Source organism: Sarcophilus harrisii, chromosome 4 (assembly GCF_902635505.1).
Source record: "Sarcophilus harrisii chromosome 4, mSarHar1.11, whole genome shotgun sequence".
NCBI lineage: Eukaryota > Metazoa > Chordata > Mammalia > Dasyuromorphia > Dasyuridae > Sarcophilus > Sarcophilus harrisii.
The window spans coordinates 15,349,350-15,374,095 of NC_045429.1; the positions used below are offsets into that span (position 1 = coordinate 15,349,350).

At 43.8% G+C, this 24,746-nt stretch overlaps 1 protein-coding gene across 7 annotated transcripts in view; it reads right to left on the bottom strand.

Moving 5' to 3' along the window:
- NFIA (nuclear factor I A) overlaps nucleotides 1-24,746 on the bottom strand; it is a 429,987-nt gene that overhangs the window by 76,596 nt on the left and 328,645 nt on the right. For 5 of the 7 annotated variants that reach the window (XM_031969010.1, XM_031969009.1, XM_031969013.1 and 2 more), the window contains exon 7: nucleotides 10,933-11,061. The exons of the other annotated variants lie outside the window; for them this stretch is intronic. In XM_031969010.1, the coding sequence (XP_031824870.1) occupies nucleotides 10,933-11,061 (129 nt within the window). The remainder of the gene's footprint in view (nucleotides 1-10,932; nucleotides 11,062-24,746) is intronic. 7 annotated transcript variants of the gene reach the window in all.

Below are 24,746 nucleotides of genomic sequence, written 5' to 3' on the forward strand. Positions count from 1 at the left end.
CTTCCACAAATGGCTCTTCTGGGTCACCCTGACATGGCCGCAGCTGCCACTTCCCTCCTTCAGGAGCTGCTGGGGAGTCACACTCCCTCGGCAGGGACTTGGATTCTTTTTACTGGAGCCGCTCTCGTCTGGCACGGGGCACAGACCTTCCCCAGGAGGATGTGGAGAAGTGCTGTCAGACAGCCATGAAGGACACGGCAGAATCCTTCTTCAGGGTGGAGTGCTCTCAAGATGCTATTTCAAGAAAAGGATCATGGAGAACATGGGACTTGAAATCAGGAAGATATGGATTCCAATTCCCTCTCAGAGACTTCTTAGCTATGTGACCCCAGGTGGGGCGCTTAACCTCTCTGTTCCAACATTTGTAAAACAAGGGGAATGGACTGAAAGTGCACTGGCCAATATTTAACAATCAGCTCTCCAAAAAAAAAAAAATGTACATGTGGCACATTTTTATGTTTAATTTGCATCATCAACATTTTCTCCATCTTAAGCCTAGATAACAAAGCAATAAGCTAAGCTTTTATTTGCCAGTTTTCCAGGGTAAAAGTTCTCCCTGAAAATTTAACAACTGGCTCTTGTAAGCTGGTTTGCCTGGCTTCAGTGCATCCCTGGATTGGACTCCATGGTTTTCACATTTCCTTCTAGCTCTATACCCATGGTCTTATGATCCTTCCCTTTGCAAATATGAAACATGGCTCCAATCCTTTCTTTTCTAAAACGTCATGTTGTTTATGATCTCTTCTTTGCCCTGCTCCATTTCATAAACATTTATTCAGTACATACTACAAGCACAATACTGTGTTCCCACCGGTGGGGGCTCCTTGCTTTCAGTCACCCCTGGAATAAAATACTAATATCTCACTTCCATATTTAAGGCTCTCTACAGTCTGGCCATTAGTCTACTTTTCTTGGTTGTCTTTCATGCTACTCTCTTCCACATTCCCATCAAACCAGCCTTTTTGTTCGCTCTTCCCTAAATCTAGCACCCCATTTCCAGCCTTTATGCCTTCGCACAAGCTGTTCCCCGTGCCTCGAATGCCCTTCATCTTCCCCTTAGAAAACTTTGAGCTTCCTTTAAGACAAATCTTCTTTATCAACTAGGCCATAATGTTTATAATGGTTCATTATTTATTTTTAAAAACAAACTAAACAAGCAGTAATCATTACGTGTCGGTGCCAAGGATATGAGGATGAAATGAAACTGTTTGGCTTTAAGGAACTTACATCCATTCTCTTGTACCACACACACACAAGGTGATTTGAGGGAGGGAGACATGAGAAGGTGGGGGAGTCAGGAAGGTCCTCAAGTAAGACTGAGTTCTGAAAGAAGCTGGGGGGGTGAAAAGGGTGAAGATGAGGAGGGAACATCTTCCAGACATGGAAGGAGCAGCCTAAGCAGAGGCTTAATGGGAGATGGAGAATAGATATTCTTTAAAATTAAATTAAACTTTAATTAATTAATTAATTAAATTTAAATTTAATTTATTTAAACTTAAAAGCAAACCAAACCAGGGAGAGAACAAGAATAAAGTGAAGGTCACTGCAAATAAAGAAACTGAGACCTATGTGATTAGCCTGATTAGAGTTTCCCAAATGAAACAGCCCTTTCTGCCCGTGGTCACCTGGGCTCGGAGTGAGACTTCAATCCAGTTGGAATCCCGTCACCGTGGAGTGATTGTGCTTTCTACTCTATCATGTTGCCCTGTGCTTCTCTTCCGAAGAAGAAGATGACTGGGGTCGGTACAAGGAATTATTTTCTAAGATCACAGACGTCTGAATGCTACATCGCCATTTGCTCGCCTTGACAAAAGTCCCCGAGGGGATCGAATTTCCAATACCCTGAAATGTGGTGGGTGGACCGCGGCTCTCAGAGCTCGCTCTAACCCAGCATCCCCCCGAAGGTACCTATTTTCAAAATTGACCATATTATCGCACTAATTGGCTGAGCCTCCATGCTGGCTGATGGGAAATGCTTTCAAACACCATGCAACAGCTGTGTTTATTGGGAATATGAAGAGTGACTTTTTAATAAGCAAAGTTGGCCAGGATCCAGGTTCCTGGAAGGGAAGTTGAACTTCTATGTAATATGCCAGTGATAATAGGAGGCAAGAGATAAGGCAGAGAAAAATAAAACAATATTTCAGCCACCCCCACCTCCACCCCTACCTCCTCCCAATCAGCCATCTTGCAGTGAATGAGCAGTTCTTGCAAAGAGGCTGGATTCTCGTCGGAACAGAATTGAGAGCAAGGGATAATTTTGTAAAAAAATCATCCAGGCATGGGCTCTGTCAATAAAAAGTTATAATAAAAAAATTTTAAAAAAAGAGGCTATATTCTTTTAACTACCTGCTGGGAATGCAGAGAGAACACTAAAGAAAGCCCTGGGAATTTATATTGGAAGCAAGGTCCACTGGTGGCAAAGGGGTCCAAGATGGTGGATCTGTTGGGAGGTTGGCAAGACATTGACTATATTATATCTAAGGTTGCTTCCAGCTTAAAATCTATGAACCTACAAATCTCTAAAGGGAAGGAGAGGTGGAAAGGGAATAACCTACTGGTATCAGAAACTATCCTAAATGTTTACAGATATTATGCTCTGGGAGGTAGATGTTATTATTATCCCCATTTCGAAGCTGAGGAAACCAGGAAGTTGAGTGATTTGCCCAGTGAGGGTCACACAGCCAATAAGTATCCCAGGCTGGATTTGATCTCAGTCCCGGGGCTCTATCCACCATACCACCTGACTAGCTTTAATTCCTTGGCTGAAGGTACTAGTCCCCTACCCAATTCCCTTTTCAAGCTTAGTGGATGAGCCTTAAGAAGCAGCAATCTTGCTGAGTGGCCTGCGTTGGTCCTCAGAGGGCTATCTCCCAGCCCACCACTGCATCTGCATTTGAAACCTTTCTAGCTAGCAGGACCTGCTCTAGCTTTTCCATTTGCTGCCATTTCCCTGAGAATCTAGTATCCTCACACAGTAGGATGAAACACTGGAGGTCAATGAAGGCCTTTTACTGGTCACATCTCTATTGAAAAAATAAGCAAAAAAGAATCGTGAGAATGACACTGATCGACTACATTTAAGAAGAAAAAGAAGTATTTATATGAGGGAAACCATGGAAACATCTAAAAAAGAACATGGGCGGCCCCTGTTCAAACCAGAATCCCCCCGAGAAGCGACCATCCAGGGTATGGAAGACCTTTGAAGACCATTCCAGGCAGCCCATCCATCCCACTCTGTTCTTGTGATCTCACCCTCAGTTGTTCTTTCTGCAGCTCTCCCGACCCCAGTGCTCCTGACTGTGTCCTCTGGGACCACAGCCCAGCCCGCTGAAATGCTAGACAACATCTTCCTGTCCCCAGCAGACGACCCAGAGCCTAGGACCAGATACTTAATCCAGATTTTACCAGGAGTTACTGTAAACACCCCATAAAAGAAAAAGAAAAAAATTCAGACTTCTTGTTACAAGGGAGGGTCAAAGAGATTTTACAAGGATTTTCCAGATTGTGGGAGCGCTGTACCTCTAACCCCTGTGATGTGGAAGGGATATAATGGCACTAACATTTTCTGATGTCCAATTGTTTTTCAGTCACGATTAATTCTTTATGGCCCAAATTGGAGGGTTTTTTTAGTTGTTGTTTAGTCAAAGATGTTGGAGCAGTTTGCCAATTTTCTTCTCCAGCTCATTTTCCAAATGAGGAAACTGAGCCAAAGTCAGGAAAACTCATTTTTATGAGTTTAAATCCAGCTGTGAGACTCTGGGCAACTTACTTCACCCTGTTTGCCTCAGTTTCCACATATAGGAGTTAGAGGTACCCTATCCCGCTATCTGGAAAATCCATGTAAAATCTTCTTGGCCCTCCTGTGTACACAGAAGCTTGAATTTTTTCTTTTAATTTTATGAAGTGTTTACAGTAACTCCTGGTAAAATTTGGAGCTGGTCATCGGTTCTGGGTCATCTCCTGGCTGTTCACATTGTTTACAGCTCCACAAAACTCCCCTAAAATTCCCATTTAATTTCTTATGCCAAATTGCGCTGCACTGAAACCTAGATGGGGAAAGCCACAGTGTGGAAGGCGTAACTCTACGTGGTTTTCTAAGAGAATATGGGGCCCGTGGGGACCCTTGTGTATGGGTTAATCGCCCTGTTTCTAACTGAGTCTGGTGTGGAGGAGAGGGCACTAGGTCTTACTACTATCCTATGTGGTCTTGGGCTGCTCCATGGAGTCAGAGAAGAAGGCTTAGGAGAATAAGCATTCATGGAGTTTATAAGTGTCTGAGGCGGGATTTGAACTCGAGTTTTCTGGATCCATGGCCCAATCTTCTTGGGTTCTCTAAGACCTGAAGGTGAAAGGTCTCTGATCTGAGAGACAATTTCAGGATCTCTAGATTCTGAAGTGAAAGGTTATCTTTAAATCTCTGACCTGAGACAATCTCAGGATCTCTAAATTCTGAAGGTGAAAAGTTACCTTTAAATCTCTGAAATCCCTGTGATTCTGCCTATAATCCTTTCTCTTCCCATAACCTTTGACTATCTTGTAGTCAGGTTTTTGGACACCAAAATCCCAAACTATTACAAAAAGCCGCAAGCCCCTCGTGAGTGGGTTGGCCGGCCCGCCTCCACATTGACTTGTCCGATCCTGGGCACAAGGACCAGCCCTAGCTCCTTCTCCTGTGGCTCTCCTCCTCCCTTCCCATATATATCAGGCTCTTGCCCGCCCGCTTGCCAGAGATGGGAAGCTGATACCACATAAATGCTGTCCCAGCGACACTAATTCACTCAACTTGAGCCATGATTTATGGTTCTGTCAATAGGAGAGGCTGGAAATTCGGGGTCCACATGTTGTGCGGATCCCGCCGCCGGAGCGTCACGTGCTCCCCAGGGCACAGTCCCTTGTAGCAAAGTCAATCAAGAACTCAGTCTTGCCATTGGTTGGAGATAACGAGTAAGAGATTATGGTGGCCTTCCACCCATAGTCTACAGCAAGCACTCGGTCTGGGGGCCGTGGATCTGTTTTTCAAGTATTTTCATATAACTCCATTTGCATATATTTGGTTTCCTTTACAATCCTGCAGATTTTATGTAATCTATTTTTAAATCTAAGCTCCCCCAGTCTGCCAATCCTGGGGATCTGTGAACCCCCAAAAGTCTTCTTGATAAAATGAGAAGAGCCCCTCAGGGAGACTGATGATTAAATCTTTTGGGGTACAGCAGAGGTTGGGGGAGCTCAGCACTTTTTTGGAAATCCTGGTTCATGTGTCCAAAGTGATGGTCTCTGTAGCCTGGCCCCTTGGGGGACATCTTCCTTCTTCGAGAGGTTAAGCTCCCCAGCCCAGTCCACCCCACTCCCTCTGGGTCTTCCCGAGGCTCCGGCCTGTCCTTCTCACTGAAAGCAGATAGCAGCCCAGTTCCCCAGCGAAGGAGGCCCTTTTGGAAATTGGCTGCGGGGATGACAAATGAACCCAATGGGGGGTCCTACCCATCTATCGCAGGACAAATTATTAGTGTAATCGAGCTTTTACTTATGCATTTATCTGGTAATTATCAAACACTTACACGCAACAAAGCTAAGCCTCTGGGGCACTTTATGACTCCCCGCCCTGTGGGGGGGCTTCCCGTTCATTTAGGAGGCTTCCCAGGCAAGTGGGGTGCTTTTGAGGGTGGGCGGGCGGGCAAATGCTGCGCCTGGCTCAGCGAAATATCCCCATGTCTCAGAGAAGCCCTTCCCAATATGGTAAAGAGTGATTTTAATCACACGCGTGTTTAGGTGTGGAGCTCTGGGAAACATTTTCCTGGTGATTATTCCTGCCCCTGCCTCCATTCTACTTCTGAGTCCAAGGTCATCTCTGAGGAACGAATGTCACAATTTTAGATCTGTGTCCCCTAAATGGACCTCACAGATCATCCCCCTCATTTAATGAAGGAGGAAATGGAGGCTGAGAGAGGAAAGGGGCTGAGGGACCAAAATCTCATGGAGTTAGAGCTGGAAAGGGCCCCACCAAGTCCCCCCTTTTTGAAAATTCATGGGCTGGGACTTACTTTTGGAAATGAGCTTGCTCAGAGGATGGCCAGCCATTCAGGCCCTGAACCCACATCATCTAACTACGTCTTTGTACCCAACTGCCTTTACTATTATTTATTTTTCTATTATTTTCACTACTTATTTCTTATGCATTTCTTACTATTCAGGTGACTCCAGTTCGACGGCCAAAGCTAAACACATTTGACCTTGCCTGAAGGTCAGCTCATCTCCGTCCAATTCAGTTCATCTGAACCCTATTTCTTGGGTTGCTCTTGGGTGGGAAGCTCTTGGGGGCTGCTCCGAGAAGGAGCTCGGGCTGTTTATTGTTTACCAGAATCCTCCGCAGTGAATTCCGCAAATATCCAGGAAGGACAGACTCAGAGGAAGGAGCTGAGTGAGCTGCCTAGAGTCCAAGGGACACAGCAGGGGTCTGAGCGGGAGAATTCCTACGGCGCATTCTGCTCCATGAAGGGTCCCACCACTGTCACTGCTGCCCTGGACCCCAGCACGCCCCAGCATATGTTATACTGACTGCCACGGCTATGGCCACTGCCCCGTTACTACCCATTATTACCATCACTACTGTTACTGCCACTGCCCCATTACCATCCCCACTAGCATTACTACCACTGCTACCATTACCATTATTACCATTACTACCACTGCTACCATTACTATTACTACCACTACCAGCATTTTTACCACTGATATTACTACTACTATTACCTTTACTACAACTACCACTATTATCACTCCCACTACTAGTACTGCTGCTACTCTACTACTAGTATCACTATTACTGCTACTAGTTACCACCACCACTACTACTATTATTAGTTCTCCCACCATTACTACCACTATCACTATTACTACCATTGCTATTACCATTACTACAGCTAGCCTTGCCAGCACCATCACTATTCCCACGGTTACTATTACTCCCACCATTACTCCCACTGCTATTACCATTATTACAATTACTACTATCATTATTGCTGCTTTACAACTAGTATCACTATTACCGCTACTGGTTACCCCCACTACTACCAGTATTATTAGTATTCCCACCATCACTACGATCACTGTCACTCTTACCACCACCATAATTACGACAACTAGTACAGCCACTGCTGCTACTCCCCCTACTATCACTCCTCCTCCTTTCAGTCAGGCTCTTTTGTACTTAGCATCCTCGGATGTAGTGCTAGGAGGTAACTAAGAGAGCAGTTAATCCAAAATAGGGCTCACAAAAGCATGAGAATTTCTAGAAATCGGAATTTCTGAACTCCATTTCAGGAGACTCTAAAATGCCACTCAAAGACCCTAACCTCGCTGGTTTTTATCTAGTGCTTTCCTCACTAACTGCCGGTAAGGGAGGCAGGTCCCAGGTTGTCGCTCTGCTATCCCAGGTGAGACAATATTTGCACCCTATACTTGCGTGCAGGAAGGGGTGGGAGAAGCAGGGTTCAGACTTGGGCTTTCCAGCCCTGAGCCCTCCCTGCCTCTGAATCATCCTTGAGGATAAATACTTTCTTCCAAACCCTACAGTACTTTATAACTCAGGAGAGAGAAGATTTTGGGGAAAGAGAAAAGCAAAAATAATCTTCAATTGCCACAAATAAAGAATTGTCATAATTAAATACTTGACTGTGACTGGAATTTCAGCATCAGTCAAGTCCCATGTTCAGAAGCTCATCCCACCATTAGCTCACGGTGCATGGTGATTGTCTGTGATGTAGGAGGCGAGCATGTCTGGTCTGGGGTGCTGATTTCATCTTCTGGTCCCTTTCAAGTTGGAAGTGCTTTACCCACATTAACTAATCTCAACCACATGGAGAAAGACATGGGACAGTCTTGTCCCTATAGTGCAGATGGGGAAACTGAGGCGACAAGGTTAAATGTTTTCTCCAAGCTGTAGGAATTGGAAGCTGCTGGACCGACAGACCACTCTTCCCTGCCTCCAGGGCACAAGGAGGAGGTCAGGAAGGCATAGACTCTGAAAAACCCAAGTGTTTAATGGCAGGAACTGTGTAGCCCACTCGAGTCTCTGCCAAATGGCCCATTTGGAACCAGACTGTGGTTCTTGTAGAGTTCTGTCTCAAAAGCATGGACCCACTATGATTTACATGTTATGATGAAGAGGTGGGCTCAAGTAAGGGAGAGTTGGGTTCAAATACTGCCCATAACAGCGACTAGTTATACCAATAACTAACAATGAGAGAGTCATTCCTCCCCAATCAGAACACAGATACCTCTCACCTACCCATGGAAGAAACTCCACTGACTCCCAAAATACAAACTCTTTAATTGGCCATTTGCCTCCAATCTGGCTTCAAACTCTAAATAGTTGTCTTAGAATCACTATCACCCAGCACATTGCCTGGCACACTACATGCTTCATTAACGCCAGGTGAAGTGGTGAGCTGAATCCAAATGCTCTTCATCCTTCAAGACCCAACTCAAGTACCACTCCTTTAATTTAGACTATTAGATAGTGTCTAACAGCCCCGAGTTTATTGGAAATGTGGTAAATAAACAGTTAACTTAAACAAAAAGATCTGATGATAAAATTGGGCAAGTTTTTGGTTAGTTTGTCCACTGGGTAATTGGAGTGGACATGATGGTAGACATCAAATATTTAAAGGGAAGTCAAAATGCAAAAGAGATTAGTCTTGGCTCCAGAGGGGGGAACTAGCTGTGGAAGTTGTGGGGGAATTAAATTGAGGCTTAATTTTGGGGAAATAATCAAAACAACATGCTAACCAAACTATCCAAACATGGAGATCACACAGATAGTATGAAACAAAGGCAAGACCTTTGACTCCCCCCCGCCGAAAAATATATATGCAAATATATGGCTCAAAAATATATATATATATGCTTTCCATTACTAATTACTACACTGTTCCTTATCCTAGATAATGTTTTGCCTTTTCTTGGAGGTGTGAGAATGAATGTCTCAGTTTACCTTTTTGTTAAATTTTACCTATTCTGTAGTGTCAGAATTTTTGAATGAGAAGAAGCCTTAAAGTTTACTTTGTCCAACCTCAGAGGTAAAGAAAGGTGATGAGTTTCCTAAGGTCACACATAGAGCTGGAGGCAATTTTTTGGACTGGAGTTCAGATCTCTTGGCTCTCAGTCAGGGATCTATCTAATATACCTTGTTGTCTTATGATTTTAAACTCCATTCAGGACCATTGTTCAACAAATCCAAGGAAAAATAATTAAAAGAAATCTTAGTTGATACTGAGAGCATCCATGATTGTACTGTACACAACATAGAGAACAATGGCATTTCTTCCACTGATCAGTGTATTCTTGGAAGTAGAGAATGATTGACTGATCAATCAGTATATAAAAGTAATGTTTCTCACAACATTCAAATGGCTAATTGACTTTTTTCCTAAGGAAGTCAGACATGATTTCCCCAAACTGGATTTTGGTCAGATGAAACGAAAACTTTTTAACAATTAGAACCAATCCAAAGGTGAATTAATGAACTGCTCAGGGAGATAGGGGGCTCCTCTGACTGGTTGTCTTCAAGTAAAGCCTGGAGGATCCCTTGTTGGGGATTTGGTAGGGTGGATTCTTGTTTAGGACTGGACCAGACTAGACCACTTCTAAGGATCCTCAGCTCTCAGATGTTGTAGTTTTACAATGAGTGCTCATGTGTTTTAATTTAGGATCCATTATTCCTCTTCTCCCAATTTCCTTGGTATTCCTTAAGCAATGATAGATATTGATAGTCCAAGATAGTTGGGCTTCTGAGGCAGGATTGTCCCTTGCCATAGGAGAGGTGCTTTTCTAGAGTTGGGATGGACTCAAATCTCTGTTCTAATGCTGAATTTCATTGACTTTCTAGGGTGCCATTTTGCTGAACTGTTTCCTCTAGATTAAAGACCTTAGCCTGGGATTCACTGAGGACAGTTTTCAGGCAATCTATGAACTTTAAATAGGAAAAAATGACATCTTTATTTCCACTAAATTCTAACTGAAACCTAGCGTTTCTTTCAATAATTTAAACCGTGATTCGGAGAAAGGGTCCAGGAGTTTTTCCATAAATGTGCCAAGAGAGATCCCTGATGTACAAAGAAAAGGGAGATAGATTGTAGAAATAAGATGGAGATCCCTGAAAAACCAAGAAAGAAAGGCCGACTTTCTGAGACAAAAGTCAAAGAAGATGAGAACCTCATTTTTCCACATGTGTTTTGGGATGCCCGTTGAGTCCCAAGTCCCACCTACACTAAAGAAAACCATCATCTCTGCTCTTAAGCAAACCAATGAGTATTTTTCTCTTGACTGTTCAAATTAAGTGACTTGCTGACATTTGCCGGAGGCTAGGAGCATGACCTTGGAGCAAAATACAAATCATGCTCGCCACGGACACATTTTAATAATCAACTTTAAAAATGCACAAGACCCCAAATGATGGAAATATTACAATGAGAACCAGACAAGTTATCTACCATTTCAGAAGGAAGCAGGAAAAGCTTTGGGCTGCTCTCATAAAATAATGGATAATGAGATGAAGATTTGGGAAAAGGAAGATGGAAAGCCTCTGGTGGCAAAAAGAAAGGACCCAGTGGGTAAATGATCTCGTGTTCCATGAGCATGGTGATCACCTAACCGTGGGCGCTGAGGAATTCTTGCCCTGCTTTTTGGTTCAGCATTGATCCTACACCCCCTCTCACTCCTACTATTCCCACAGTGCATCTCTCTGTAAGACCATCCCCACAAGCCTGGATCCCATTTTTTAAAGCACACCTTTGGCTTTGGAAGAGCTTGAACCTGTGTCTGTGTCACTGGGATGACCCAGGGGTCCCTAGGCCTAAGAAGGCATCAGAGCCCTGTCTGGAAGACCCCGACGGGTAGGTGGCTGCCGCACACGGGTCCCCGGGGAAACCTCACCTCTGGGTCCTGTAATGACAGGCCGATGATGCTGTGTGAAAGCCGTTCCCAGGGAGGAGGTCTGTGACGGCGAGGGGCTGCTGAAACCAGACTTCTCCGACTTCTTCAGTGTGGTTGGCGACGGCATCCCTGGCAAGAATGATCGACAAGTTCCATTTAATAAGGCGAGCTCAGGACCCACAGGACAACGCGGCAGGCCAAAGGCTGGAGGGGCAGCCCCAGGAAAGCACATGGACACACCGAACCAAACCTGGCAGCAAACGGAAGCCCTGCCCTTAGTTTTGGGCTTGGAGCTTAGACTGTGGGCTTACGGCGGGAAGGGACTGGTCTTCCAAAAGAGGCAATGGGAGTCTCAAACCTCACCCAGAGGGAGTGGACAGCTGGGTGCTTCAGCCTCGTTCCTCTGACTGCCAACCTTCCCACCCCAACCACCATATGCTTTCCTCTCCGAGCTTTTTAGGACCAATATTTATTGGTCACTGTTGATCACTACTATTCACAGAAAAATGTACATTTTTCAGGCTCCATGGAAGTCATCATTAGGAGTGTAGGCTCTCCCTGTTATGGGTATGTGGTGAAATGGAAAGAGCTTTGGATTTGGAAGTTGGGGGCCTGGGTACAAATCCTGGCTGACCCTTACTAACAATGTGACTTTTGGGCAAGGCAATGACCATCTTCGAGACTCTACTCCTTTCTATATCTAGAAAGTAAAGTGGTTCAACTGTGAAATCATAATAGTTGATATCTAGAGAGTGCTTTAAGGCTTATAAAGAACTTTATATGCATTATTTCATTTGCACACATTATCCTGGATAATCTTGGAAAGTCACCTTATCTTTGGTGGGAGGACTGAGTTCTCTCACTGAGAAAATGAAGGGTGAGATGACATGGCCTCTTGGGTCTCTTCCTGCTCTGCCCTCTGACCCTATTAACCTATAACCTTGCAGAGTGCAAGACCTAAGCAGAGTGAGATAGAGGAATTCATAAACCTATACTTGCCACTTGCCATTCTGAGTGCATTTATACTAATTAGTCATTTCTGATCAGTGGCCCTTTTCTAATGTACGATTTGGAAATGTAACTTTTAAAAATTAATTTATTTAAATATTAGAATCATAACCCTAGAGATTACCTAGCCTAACCCCCCTCACTTTTATAGTTGAAAGAACAAAATCCTGAGGAGGGTGAGAGATAAACAGAATAGCCCTATCAAGTTCAGAAGCCGAGGACGTGGGGAGAGTTTGGGTTCAAAGTCAGATTGTCTGAGCCCAAAGTGTTCTTTTTGCTTTACTGTATCTACTGCCTGTGGAAATTAGTAAGAGGACGCTCCAATGTCACTGTGTTATCTCAGTTTTCCCTCAAAGCTAAGCTCCCCGAGTCATTCTGATAGCAGCAGCTCTGATGAGCATACCCCATCCGAAGCTCTCCTATGTCAGTTAAAGCCACAGAAAATGAGATGTAAGAAAGTCCGTCAAAACTGAAAGGAGGGTGCTAAAGAGTTCAGACGGTGGCCCCGAATGATGGGTGGCCCTTTTAATGCAAAGTCAACATGGCAGAAGAATCCAATCTCAACTGAGGAGTGGGCTTGGGTATGAATTCTCTCTGGGCGACAGTCATGGATCGGAGAATCACCAAATGGGATGGTCTCTGACTGCCCACTCTCCAACCTCTGACCTCCACATGCGTTCCACCCTACCTGTCTGAACTTTTTAGGACCAATATTTGGCGGTCACCATTCAACACAACTATTCACATAAAACTTTATATTTGATTTTTTATGTTCTCTAAGAGACAGAAAGCATGGCTCTCCGCAAAGTGCTCTGCCCACAGGCTTTCTCAGGGAGGATCAGACAAATGCTAAGCTCGGCCAAGTTTTAGGGTGCAGAATTTCACGCTCCCCCTCTTCCTTGAGTTCCCTCTGGATGCCTCTCAGTGGCAACCCAGCAGGACACGACTCCAAAGAAGAACGAGATCTCCAATATTAAAGCATACACACACATTTGAGTAGAAGAAGGAATATGGAACAATGGATAAAGAGTTGCCCACAGAGAAAGGAAGTTCTGCGTTCAGATTCTACTTTTGGCTGTGGGGTCTGGGTTAATCATTTAGCAACTCACATGATTCTACAAGAGGAAAAGTTACAAACAAATGCAAATCTTTATTGAGAGAAGGGAATCTTTCATTGTGAGTTTTTGTTCAGTGGGGTTTGACGCTTCGTGATCCCATTTTGGATTTTTTGGGGAAGAGATATGAAAATCGTTTGCCATTTCTTTCTCCAGCTTATTTTACAGATGAGGAAATTAAAGTGGGAAGTGACTTGTCCACGGTCACACAGCTAGTAAGTGTCTGAGACCAGATTTGAACTCATAAATATGAGTCTTCCTGGTTCTCTCTCTACTGCCTCATCTAGCTGCCTTTTATTACCAATCGAAATTTGTATTAAAAATGGAAAATGCGATTCTGCTACACAAATTTATTAGTGAAATTTAAAAAATACTTTCCTCAGAGTACATGGTCAGTTAAATTTAAGGACAGTATTTTGTAAATTTCAAGAGCTTTTTGGGAAAGCTGTTATAGCTTCCCAGTTGGACTCAGCATTGCCAACACAGGAAAGTCAGCGATGTGACGTAGACTTGGTGATATAATTGGAAGTGTGGTAATCTCCTATCCTGAGGCACTTTCACTGGAACATATTAGGGAAATGGTTTTAAATATCCCTCAAAATATGTAGGAGAACCATCATCCAAAATGGAAAATGAGCCACTCAATTCATTAAACCTGCTGTGGGCCCGTCATTCCTGGTTAATTTGTCTGATATATTTTCATTTTAGGGATTCAAAATTAAAAAGGCTAGTCTACTTTAGATCATGTATTGACAGCAAGAGAACATGAAACTTAAGTATACTTTGCAATCACCAATGGACTTCCATTCAGAATTTTGCCTGTTAAAAATCAGCTCCACGTTAGAAAGATCGTGTGGATTAATATGACAACAAGAAAATTTCACGAACACCATTGAAGGACTTGTCTTATGATATCTTAAAAGTAAAAATGACATATTCATCCTTTTATTATCTACACATGTGATTTCATTGGGGTGGGAAACACTCAGGCAGGAGCCATGGCTAGAGCCCTGGGCTTGGAACCAGGACATGGCCGAAATGACTCAAAAACAGGAACAAACTTCCTCCAGTGATACCCACTGGCAAGCTCTCTGTAATTTATAGGCTCGGAGAATGGGGCACTAGAAGGTAATGGGATCAATCACATAGTCACATGTGAGAAAGGCACAACTGAACCCCCTCATTTTCATGGCCCCACAGCTGGGTCTCATGCTCTTCACCATACTGTCTTAAAAACCCCAAGTTTTATAAAAAGATAAGAATTCATGAGCATAGGAAATTTACTTTATCAACATGATGCTTTCCTTATGACACAAGTGCTGCTTAGAGCCTCAAAGAGGTCCAAGGTCATAGAAGTGAGTAACAGAACCACGATCTGAACCAGATCCTTGGACCTCAAAAACAGAACTCTTCCCCCTGTTGTTGTTCAGTCATGTCTGACTCTTCATGACCCCCTTTGGAGCTTTCTTGGCAAATAGTGGTTGGCTATTTATTTCTTCAGCTCATCTTACATGTGAGAGTCCTGAGGCAAACAGGATTGAGTGATTTGCCCAGGATCCAGCTAAGTGTCCAGGGGCTGAGGCTGCATTTGAACTCTGGCCCTCCTGCCTCTGGGTCCAGTGGTCTTCCTGGCTGCCATATTCCTCCCCCTACACTCCGGCTTCTTTCCCCATCGTCTGGCCGGAGGAATTCTCTACAATAAATCTAAAGACCTCCTTCCTTCAAATCTCTGCCTTTTCCACCACAGCCTTTGGGGCTCTGTTTCTCCTTGAAATTCTTCCCTACTCAGTTCAAATTTCTTTGGCATTTTAAGTCTTTTCTTCCTTCAAATGGTGCTGGGAGGTGGGCAGTGGAGCCATCTCTGTCCCTACTTTATAGCGGAAGAGCCACTTGTAAGTGGTAGAGTCGAGACCCGAACACACGTCCCAGGACCATGGGATATATGAGGAACAATTTCATTAACAGGAAGAACCTGGTTTGGGAGTCGGACTTAGCTGTTCATTTCACCTTTCAGCATCCATATCTGTGAAAAGGCAATAATAATTCACCCTCTCCCTGATAGAATTATGATGAGAAATAGCATTCAGGACCAGACTGGAGATTTCACTGACATAGGAAAATTCACACCCAGGAAACTCCCTTTCTTAGGGCAGTGCAGGCTGGTACCTTCTCTGAAGATCAGAGCCTCTGTCCCCCCATCAACAATCAAAATGGCATTTCTGTGCTTCAGAAGGTAACCAAAGTCCCCTGTCAGGGTCCCACGTCAAGCTCACTTTCCCCAAAATCACATCCGGCCCTCAAAGGCACAAAAGACAAAGTGATCCCAATGCCCTTCCCTGAGCCCTCCCTCTACCTAACCATTCTGAATCCCTTTCTTGGCAGTTCACAGTTTGCATTTCTTCCAGCCAATCCCCCCACCATTGATTTAAAGCTGCCTTTAGTTAACAACTTCCCACAACCCCACACAGAACCGAAGTGAGTCACAGCTGTGAATAAGAAATAAAAAAGAAATTAAGAAGGAAAAAAAAAACTCACACCGGTAATTAATTTCAGTCCCCATATGAAGCAAACTTCCATACTTTTATAACAACAATTCCACAGCTAAGTCTTGAAGAAAGTTCCCTGGGGATGGCAAGAATGGGGAGCATGTCTCTTTGTTGGAGAGTGAAAAGGACCTATTTTTAGAGAGTCAGAGAAGCTAAAATATTAATGGCAAGAGAGGACTTTCCTTAAACCGATCACAGCAAAATACAATTATTTCCCACAGGCAGAGGCAATGGAAAGGAAGGCTGGATGGTGAATAAAAATGGAGAAAAAATCCTGTTAGTATGGAAGATGTTGAAGGAATCCTTCAAAAACTCATTCTTGTGTGAAAATTACTCCAGGAAATGCTGCTAAGGTCAGCAAGACCTTGTCTTATCTGCTGTCTAAGTGCCGGTCACGTAATTCAAGTCGCCACCAAGAAGATTTAACTAGCACGCCCAACTTGCTTCAAAGTTCCCCAGCCATGCACCATAACTCCAGTCGCTATCATTTCCACTCCCGAGGCTTGCCAGGCTCAAGGAAGGACCCTGGGCAAAAACAGCAACGCCTGCAATTTTTGTTTGACTTTGAGGCTCGATGCTGAGACTGGCTGAAGATCCGGCTCTCCAGGAGGCTGCTGGGAGGGTCGCAAGCTTGGAGCTTGGAATCTAAGCAGAAAGACAACCACTCTCCTCTTCTCGGCACTTTACAGTTTGTAAACCAGATGAGGGAGTGAGACAGAGACAAAGGATCAGGGGCAAGGGTGTTATGTCATACGGGAAAAGGAAAGTTGGGTGTGGTAGATGCTTCTGAGATATCTTACATCTGGGAGAGTGGGACACTGAAAAGGTCACACAATTGGCAAAGGGCTTTACACCCATTAGCAAATTTTAATTGGAAAGTAAACTCCTTAAGCATCAGTTCATTTATTATATCCCCACACAGTTGATGCTAAATAAATACACAATGAATGGTTTATTTGGTTTCTTGATCACAGTAGAGCTATTATTATTATTATTATTATTATTATTATTATTATTATTACCGTTATCATTACCATTATTATTATTATTTCCATTCTACAGATGAGGAAATAGCATCTCCTGGAAACTGAGAATCACAGCATTTGAAATTTTATCTAGTTGGAAAGTATTTATTTAGCATTTTATTCCTCAAATTTATTAGTATTTTATTTAGTATTTATTTATTTACTATTTGAAAATATTTATCTAGTGCAACTTCCTGTTTTCTAGATAGAGAAATTGAGGCTCACAGAGCAGAAGTGACTCAGAAAATAACGTGAACAATAATAATAATAATCATGGTAATAACTTCAAGAAGCCCCATGTCCATATCCCTTAAGAGTTTTTACAAGGCTTCTTATGAAGTAGATAATGCAAGAATGGGTCTAATTTTACAAATGATAAAGGTAATGAAGGGAGAGTTTAAATGATCCATTTAGGGGTCTTTAGTAAGTCACCTCTTTGGCCTGGACCTCAGTTTCCTTATTTGTAAAATAAGATGGACTAAGGGGGCCCGCCTCTATGATTCTGGGATTCCTGAGGGTTGGGATCCCAAAGAGCTATAACGATGCACATTTTGGGGGGCCAAAAGGAAGGGCCACAGGCTTGAAATTATATATTCCTCCCCATGTACATGGCAAGGGGTCTGCCACATTTTGCTGGAAGACCTCTCGAGAAGGGAAAAACATTTTCTCCAAGGGCAGCCAAAGGTCCAGAGTGGAACAACTGGAAGTCCTAAGTTTTTCCCAATATCAAGCCAGATCTACCTTTCTGAAATCTCCCCACATTATTCCTGGTTCTGACTTTGGGGATCAAACAGGGCAGGTCAAATCCTCTCTCCACATCCCACTCTTTCCCCTGATGCCTGAAGGCATCTCTCATGTCCCATAGGAGTCCTCTCTCTTCCACATTAACACCCTCAGCTCCTTCCATCAATCTTCATGACTCAAGGCCTTTTTACCACACAGGCTGCCCTCCGAAAGCCTATAGTTTACCCAAGTCCTCCATAAACTTACTGCCTAATCTAGAACTGAATACGACCCATCAGCTCCTCCTGACCAGGGCAGAGAATGAAGGGTCCTTCCTTCTTTAGTTAGTCCTGGCCTCTAAACCTTCCCTAACACAGGCCATGATTGCTTTAGCTTCTGTCATGTAACCCTGCTGGCAAAACCCTTGAAAGCCCACAGCCAGTGGCCTTCGCTTAAGGTTATGATGGTGAGCAACCTGGAACAGTTCTGTGATGCTTTGTGTCTAAAACTAAAAGGAAAAGGAGGTTCTGGTAGCTCAGCAGTCTCTTCACCCACCACTCCCATTTGGGTTTCTTAGTCACCAAAAACACCCTCTATCTTAATGTTATTTGTCCTAATGGCAACAACTAACAACCTCGAGTGACAGAAGTGAAGAAGCAAGATATTCAGCCTGCTCTGGGCTACGGCGTGAAAATGGTTCAAAATAATTCTGGCAATGGCAAGGACACAACGAGACGCTTTATGTGCCCACTGCTATTTAATGCATGTCTAAAAGGGTTCCCCCCACCCCTCAACAAACACATTAAGGTTCTATAAATAAACACCGAGCGACCAAAAAAAGGGCCTTGTGTACCCATGGCTTCTTCAGCTTCTGAATGGATGATTTGGAAATGACAAGGGCAGAGATTAGTTAGAAAAATGAAATGCAAAGTTTTCCAATGGGATCCATCTTTTTTCCCCTTGGAAAAAAGTGGTTCTCTGTCAGTGAGGAAAGTATTCTGCTCTTGGAAGTGTCTTCTGCTTTTGGGGCATACACAGAGATGCCTTCAGGATGGCTAGAATGAAAGATCTGCATTTTCTGACAGACAGCCCTGAGAGTGGCTGGGAAATCCAAGACCCCAAAATTGCTTCCTATGGATGTAGACTCAATTAAGGAAGGGTCAGTTGGCAGAAAGTCCCCAAAGGAAGAATTCCTGGGAAACCATGGATGGCCCCCGATACCTAATTTGTAGAGAGACTTGAAGCACAGAAAGTGCCAGTAAATATCCTGGTGATTGGATTCTGATTTTATGTGGGGGCAATGGCAGGAGACCTAACTTTGGAGTCAGAGGCCCTGAGTTCAGATTCTAGCTCCTGATAACTCGGGTAAGTTTGGATACATATATCACTTGACTAATATGAGTTTGGAGTTTGGACTGGATGGTTGTAAAGGTTCCTTCTAAATCTCATCTATGACTAAAGAGCCATTTGAACACAGTAGAGCCTCGTGTCCATCAGGACCAGGAATGATTAGAAGTAAATGAAGCTGGCTATCACCCAGAGAGAGATTTCAGAACGTTTCTCAGACAGAGACAAAAAAGAACTAGAGAATAAGGCACCATTCTGATGCAGTCAAACCACAAGCAACCATCGCTGGTGGGAGGCTGGGAGTTTTTTGGGTAAACTGACCTCAGGGAAATCAGAGACTAAAATGAGACTCGGTTTCCTCCTCTGCAAGCTGAGGGAACTGGATTAACCATCCACAGTTTCCTTCCATTGCTGAATCCCCTGCAAAAATGGTGACCCAGTGCCTGCTTTTCATAGAACTGTGTTGTTATCTTAAAAGCAAAACACAGGGGAAAATTGTGGGGAGGGGGGACACGGAGGAAGATAAGTCTGTGAAATTGTGAAAGCAACGCTGAGGATGGCAGAGTCTCACATCATTCTGGACTTTATGTTACTTTTATTTTCCCTTTTTAAAATGCACTGATAGAACAAACCGAAGGGTTCTATGCAGAAGAAGCATTTCTGGGAAAAAATTTAGTGTGGACTCTTCTGGATTTGGGGGCCTGGGGGTTTAATCCCTGTGCAAAATGAAGATTTTAAATAATACTTTGGTGCTGAGATGTCCAATCTCACTGACTACAGAGATGTTCTCTTTTTGAATTCTGAGTTAGTTTGTTTTTTGAATTAGAAATGGAAAAACAAATCCCAACTACTGATGCTAGAAAGATGATTGTTCCCCAAATCTTTGACCAGAGAGACTTGTTCCTAAACAATGAGGATGATATGTATATCCTCCTCCTCCTCTGCTATCTCCTCCACTTTCTGTTACAACTATTATTATAACTACCAGGGATGGGCCGTGAATCTGAAATTTCCTTCATATGGATAAGGAGATTCTCCCTACCAATGCAAGTTGGTTCAGTCTCTGGGATTTATCACATAAAGGATTAAGGGACTTGCTTAAGGGCACACAGTCAGCACGTGTGGGAAGCTGGGTTTGAACTCAGGTTTTCCTGGCTCCATAGTTGGCTTCCTCTCTACTCCACCATGGCTGCCTCTAATCGACCATCAGCATCATTCCACCATGATTATTCATTCCCTACATTTATGAACAATTAGTTTCTGCCTTTGAGGCAAGACAGACCCAGCCACTATTGTTTCAGGCAAAACATGAAAAGTTTTATTGGTTAGGTAGCTGGTTTATCTGCAGTGGTCCTCAAACTTTTGTTCTCAATATCTTTATCCTATTAAAAATGATTGAGGATCTGTCCAAAGAGTTTTTGTTTATGTGGTTTATAGTTATGGATATTGATCACATTAAAAATAAAAACTAATTATGAATTTGTAGACTCTCTGAAAGGATTTCAGAGATTCCCTGGACCAGACTTTTGAGAACCACTGACCTAGGGGATGAAACTTGAAGATTATGCAGGAAGAGGAGAAAGAGGCTCTGGAGAGAGAATTCGTGGATGGACCATGAACCGCACGGATATCCAGTCAGCGGCAGGAGCAGTACATGATGGCGGATGTGGAGGCTTTATGGGAAAACAGGGGGGAAAGTCCCCCAGATGAGAATGCAAAATGGTGGGGGGAGCTCTGTATCAATAGAGATCTGATCAATAGAATCAATCTGAAGCAACAGATCAATAGAGATAAACCATGGAGAAAAACAAATCAAAGTGAGTTAGCATTGATCAAATGTTAATTATTCAGGATTCAGGGTAAGGAGCTGTCTCATGCACTGGGATCCTGGGGTCAGAAATGGACTTGGGGCAAAGCCGGGGAAGGCTCCTGGCTGGGCTTGCCTCATGTTCTTCACTGAGGAGGCCAGAAGGGCCTTGGACACTCCAAGAGCGCCCTAACTTTATTTGAAGGAAAAATTAGAAACTGATTGAAACATTGTAGAGAGGAGAGAAATATAATTTTAAGCCTCTTAAAATTGCTTGAACTGTGAAATCATGTAATGATCACTCGAAAGGGTTCTGTCAGCTGGAATCGACACGGGCCCCTGTCAGCATTTTCCTCTGAAACCTTATTATGGTGGAACTTTTGATTTCTCATCTCTGCACGATGTTCTTCCCCCCAAATAAACCAGCACGACCTCCACCTGTTATCCAGTGAAGTCTGCCTGTCATCCCTCAATAAACTCCATTCTTTTCCTTCAAAGGCCTTTGAGGCACAGGGAAAGTAGGAAGATTCAGTTGTGCAGTGATCCACATTGAAGGCACTTTATAACGACACAGCAGTTCAGAGCCCCTGCCACCAGCAAATTAATTTCAAAAGCAGGCAGTGCCTGTGAAAGCTGAAAGGGGGCAACATATTTCATCATTTCAACGTGAGATGTTTCACAGAAATAGGTCTCCCTTCTTTTCCTCCCTCCTTCTCCTTCCCTTTGTGTTCCTCTCTCTCCCTCTCTGTCTCTCTGACTCTCTCTCTCTGTCTGTCTCTCTCTCCCCCTTCTCTTTCTTCTTCTCTCTCCTCTCTCTCTGTCTCTGTCTCTGTCTCTCCTTCCTTCTCCCTCCTCTCTGTTCATCTATTTCTCCTTTTCTTTTCTTCATTTGCAGCCCTCCCTCACTTAAATCCAATTCACTTGCATGTCATAGCACCCCCTCCCTAATGTCATAATCCTCTTTGAGAAGGAAGGACAAACAACAATAAGAATCTTTCTGATTTAATGAAAGGGATGGTGGGTCCCATCTAGAATTATGAAATCCTTGGAAAACTGCATCCTGAGAGGCAGAGAGGAAGACCTTGAGTTTACAAAGAGACACAAAATCTGAACCTGAAGCAACACCCAGGTGCCCTGTTTGACATGGAAACACTTTCAGACCCCAGCTTCAGCCAGCCAGCTTCTCCAGGCTCTTCCCCCATTCTATGTTCCCAGATAAACCAACCCACTTGTTTAATATCTCCCACCTCCACACCTTAGCCTCTGCCTAGAATCCTTTCCCTTTTGCTGCTTGGAATTTTTAATTCCTCTTTCAAGACTCCTTTCTCATATCAAACATTTCCTAATTCTCCAATTGTTAGTGCCTCCCCTCATGGTGGTCAGTCAATAAACACCTACTATGTGCCACGAACTGTGCTACAAGGTTGGGGATACATAGAAAAACAAAAGAGCTTACAGTTTAATGAAGAGACAACATGTAAACAAATAGACAGGATTTAGCCAGGAGCTAATCCTCAGAGATAGGGTGCTGGGCTAGGGGGGCGGGGGCAGGGAAAAGCTTTCCGGAAAAGATGGGATTTGGGCAGAAGCTTGGAGGAGAGGGGATGGGGGAGATTGCCGCATACACGGTGTGAGGAACAGCCAAGGAAGGTGCCTGGATATTGTGGCTCTCTCCCTATCGACCCTCAGTGACCTGATGCAGCCCCCGCTAGGATGGAAGTTCCTTGAAGGGAGGGTCTGTTTCATTTTTGCCCTCGCATCCCCTTGGCACATAGTAGGCACTTAATGAATGCCTGTCTCCCGACTGTCAACAGCTCGCTCACGCAGCCCTCCCAGCTGCCTGTCTGTAAATCAGGCTGAGAAGGATCTTATTACATCTCATAGCTGCATTTGTCATTTTCCCAAGTACAATATCTTGACAAAATAAGTGCTTTTCTCACAACAATGACATATCAAAAAGAGAGAAAAAACCCATCTTGGGGAAAGTTGGACTTTTCCTGGTGATTAATGCACCCAGCAACAAAGAGACAGTGTCTGTCTAATTACATTAAATACTTATCTGCTCGGGATTAGCGGGGTGTCTCTGCTCAGCGTCACTCTCGGTGACAATGTAATGATAGGTCAGTTTACTTATGAGCGCAATTAGTAAAAAACCATGCTGTTTTCTTACCCGCCTTCATATCAGGAAGTATTTTATTAAAGATAACTTCTCTGACCCCAAGGGGAAGGGCCTGGCAACATTTCTCCTCTCCACAGAGCCAATAAAGTGATCTAGAGGCTTTTTTCTTTGGGGGACATGCTGAACTCCAAGATGCTGAACCCCAAAATGCTGACTCCCACTCACAGAGCCTTCGCTTGGAACAAGCTCCTTCTTCAGCTCCACTTCCCAGAATCCCTAACTTTATTCCTGATTTGGGACCAATGCCATCTTGTGAACGATACCTTTCTGGATTCCCCAGCTATAGGCAGCACCCCCGTGCTCCATTAGAATAATTTTTTGTTCAGGTAGCCAGGTGGAACAGCGGAGAGAGGGCTGGGTCTAGAGCCAGGAAGATCCGAGTTCAAATGTGGCCTTGGCCACATACTGGTTGTGTCATTCTGGGCAAGTCAATTAACCCTGCCTTAGTTTCCTTCTGTGTAAAATGGGGTGATAACAGCACTTACTGATCAGTGTTGTTATAAGGATCAAATGAGGATATTTGTAAAGAGCTTTGCAAACTTTAAGGCCCTTTATAAATGCTCATCATCATCATCATCATTTGTATTAACAGCACCTACTTCCCATGAGTGTTGTGGGGACCACATGAGACAGCCCTGCTAAAGAGCTTTGCAAACTTCAACGTGCTACATAAGTGCAAGTTATTAGTATTGCTAACAACAATAACATATGCTAGTTACTATCACTGCTAACAACAATAACAATAACTATTCTCGTTACTTTTTATATTTACTTAGTTATCTGGGTATCTTCAGTAGAATACAAGTTTCTTGAGGGCAGGGAGAAGTCATTCCCCGCCAAGCCCATGTAGGACAGCTCTAGGAAATTTTCTTTCCCTTTTTTCTAGAGATCTGTCTCCCGCTCACTCGCTCATTGTTCCTCATTCTGAGCTTGGGGATCACCTCGTCTCCTCCTTCTACAGAGAAGCTCTACAGGAGATGAACAGATGAACCCGTACAACAACCCAAGTTCCTTCGCTCCCAGAAGCCCCCAGCTTGTTGGCCTGAGGCCGTGGAATGAGGACTCGGTTTGCGAGCTCCTCGGCTCCTAACCCCGAGTCTCCTTGTCTTCTCAACTGTCTGGATCTTTGTTCCTCATCTGTAAAACGAGGTGGGTTGAACCAGATGCTCTTCAGGCTTCTCCCAGTGATAAACCCATGATTCAGTGAGTTTCCAATTCACACAAAGGCATTTTTTTGGCTAGTTTGCCCAAATCATAAAGTTTAGGGATGGTTTAAACTAAAAATTGTTCCTAGCTGACATTTTCCTTGCAGACATGAGTTAGCACTCCAGTCTCACTTTCACACATCTCCTGGAACTAAATGAGGGTTCCAATCATTTTAGAGAAACTTCCCAATCCAATCCGGTTACTGGTTAGATGGATCCTTGTACTGTCTCTTAACAGTCATGTAATAATCCCAAGGAAAGGGACTGCTGCAAAGCCTTGGAAGGGGCAATGGATTCACACAAGTGGAGATGGGCTCAATGTTCCTCAGGAGAAATAAGGGGACGGTGGCTGAAATCCAAAGATAGACTTTGGTACAAAATGGAAAGGATGGTTCCTCTGGAGACAGAGGACCTGGCTTTGAAGACTGACTCACCATTTAAGAACTATATGACTTTGGTTAAGATACAATCTCCCTGGGCCCAGTTTCCCTATCTATAAAATGAGGGCATTAGGCTATGTGAAGGCTGAGGTCCTTTCCATCTTTAAAATATGATCTTACCTGTCTTATGTAGAAAGGACTGAAGGTCAGAGAGGAAGATGGTGTCCTAACCACCTGGAATTCTTCTAAGCCCCATATTCTAGGGATCAGAGTCATTAACAATAGACCAGGCTGCCGAAGCTGGACCCCCCACTTGTTAAACTATAGTATAATTGGGATTTCTTTCATTAAGTCGGTCAGTCTACTTCCATTTACTGGGTGCCCACTATGTATAGTACACATGGGCCGAATCAGATGGCCAATGAAGTCCTCTGCACCTTTAAAATTCCATGATTTGACAATGGGGCTGAGGACAACAG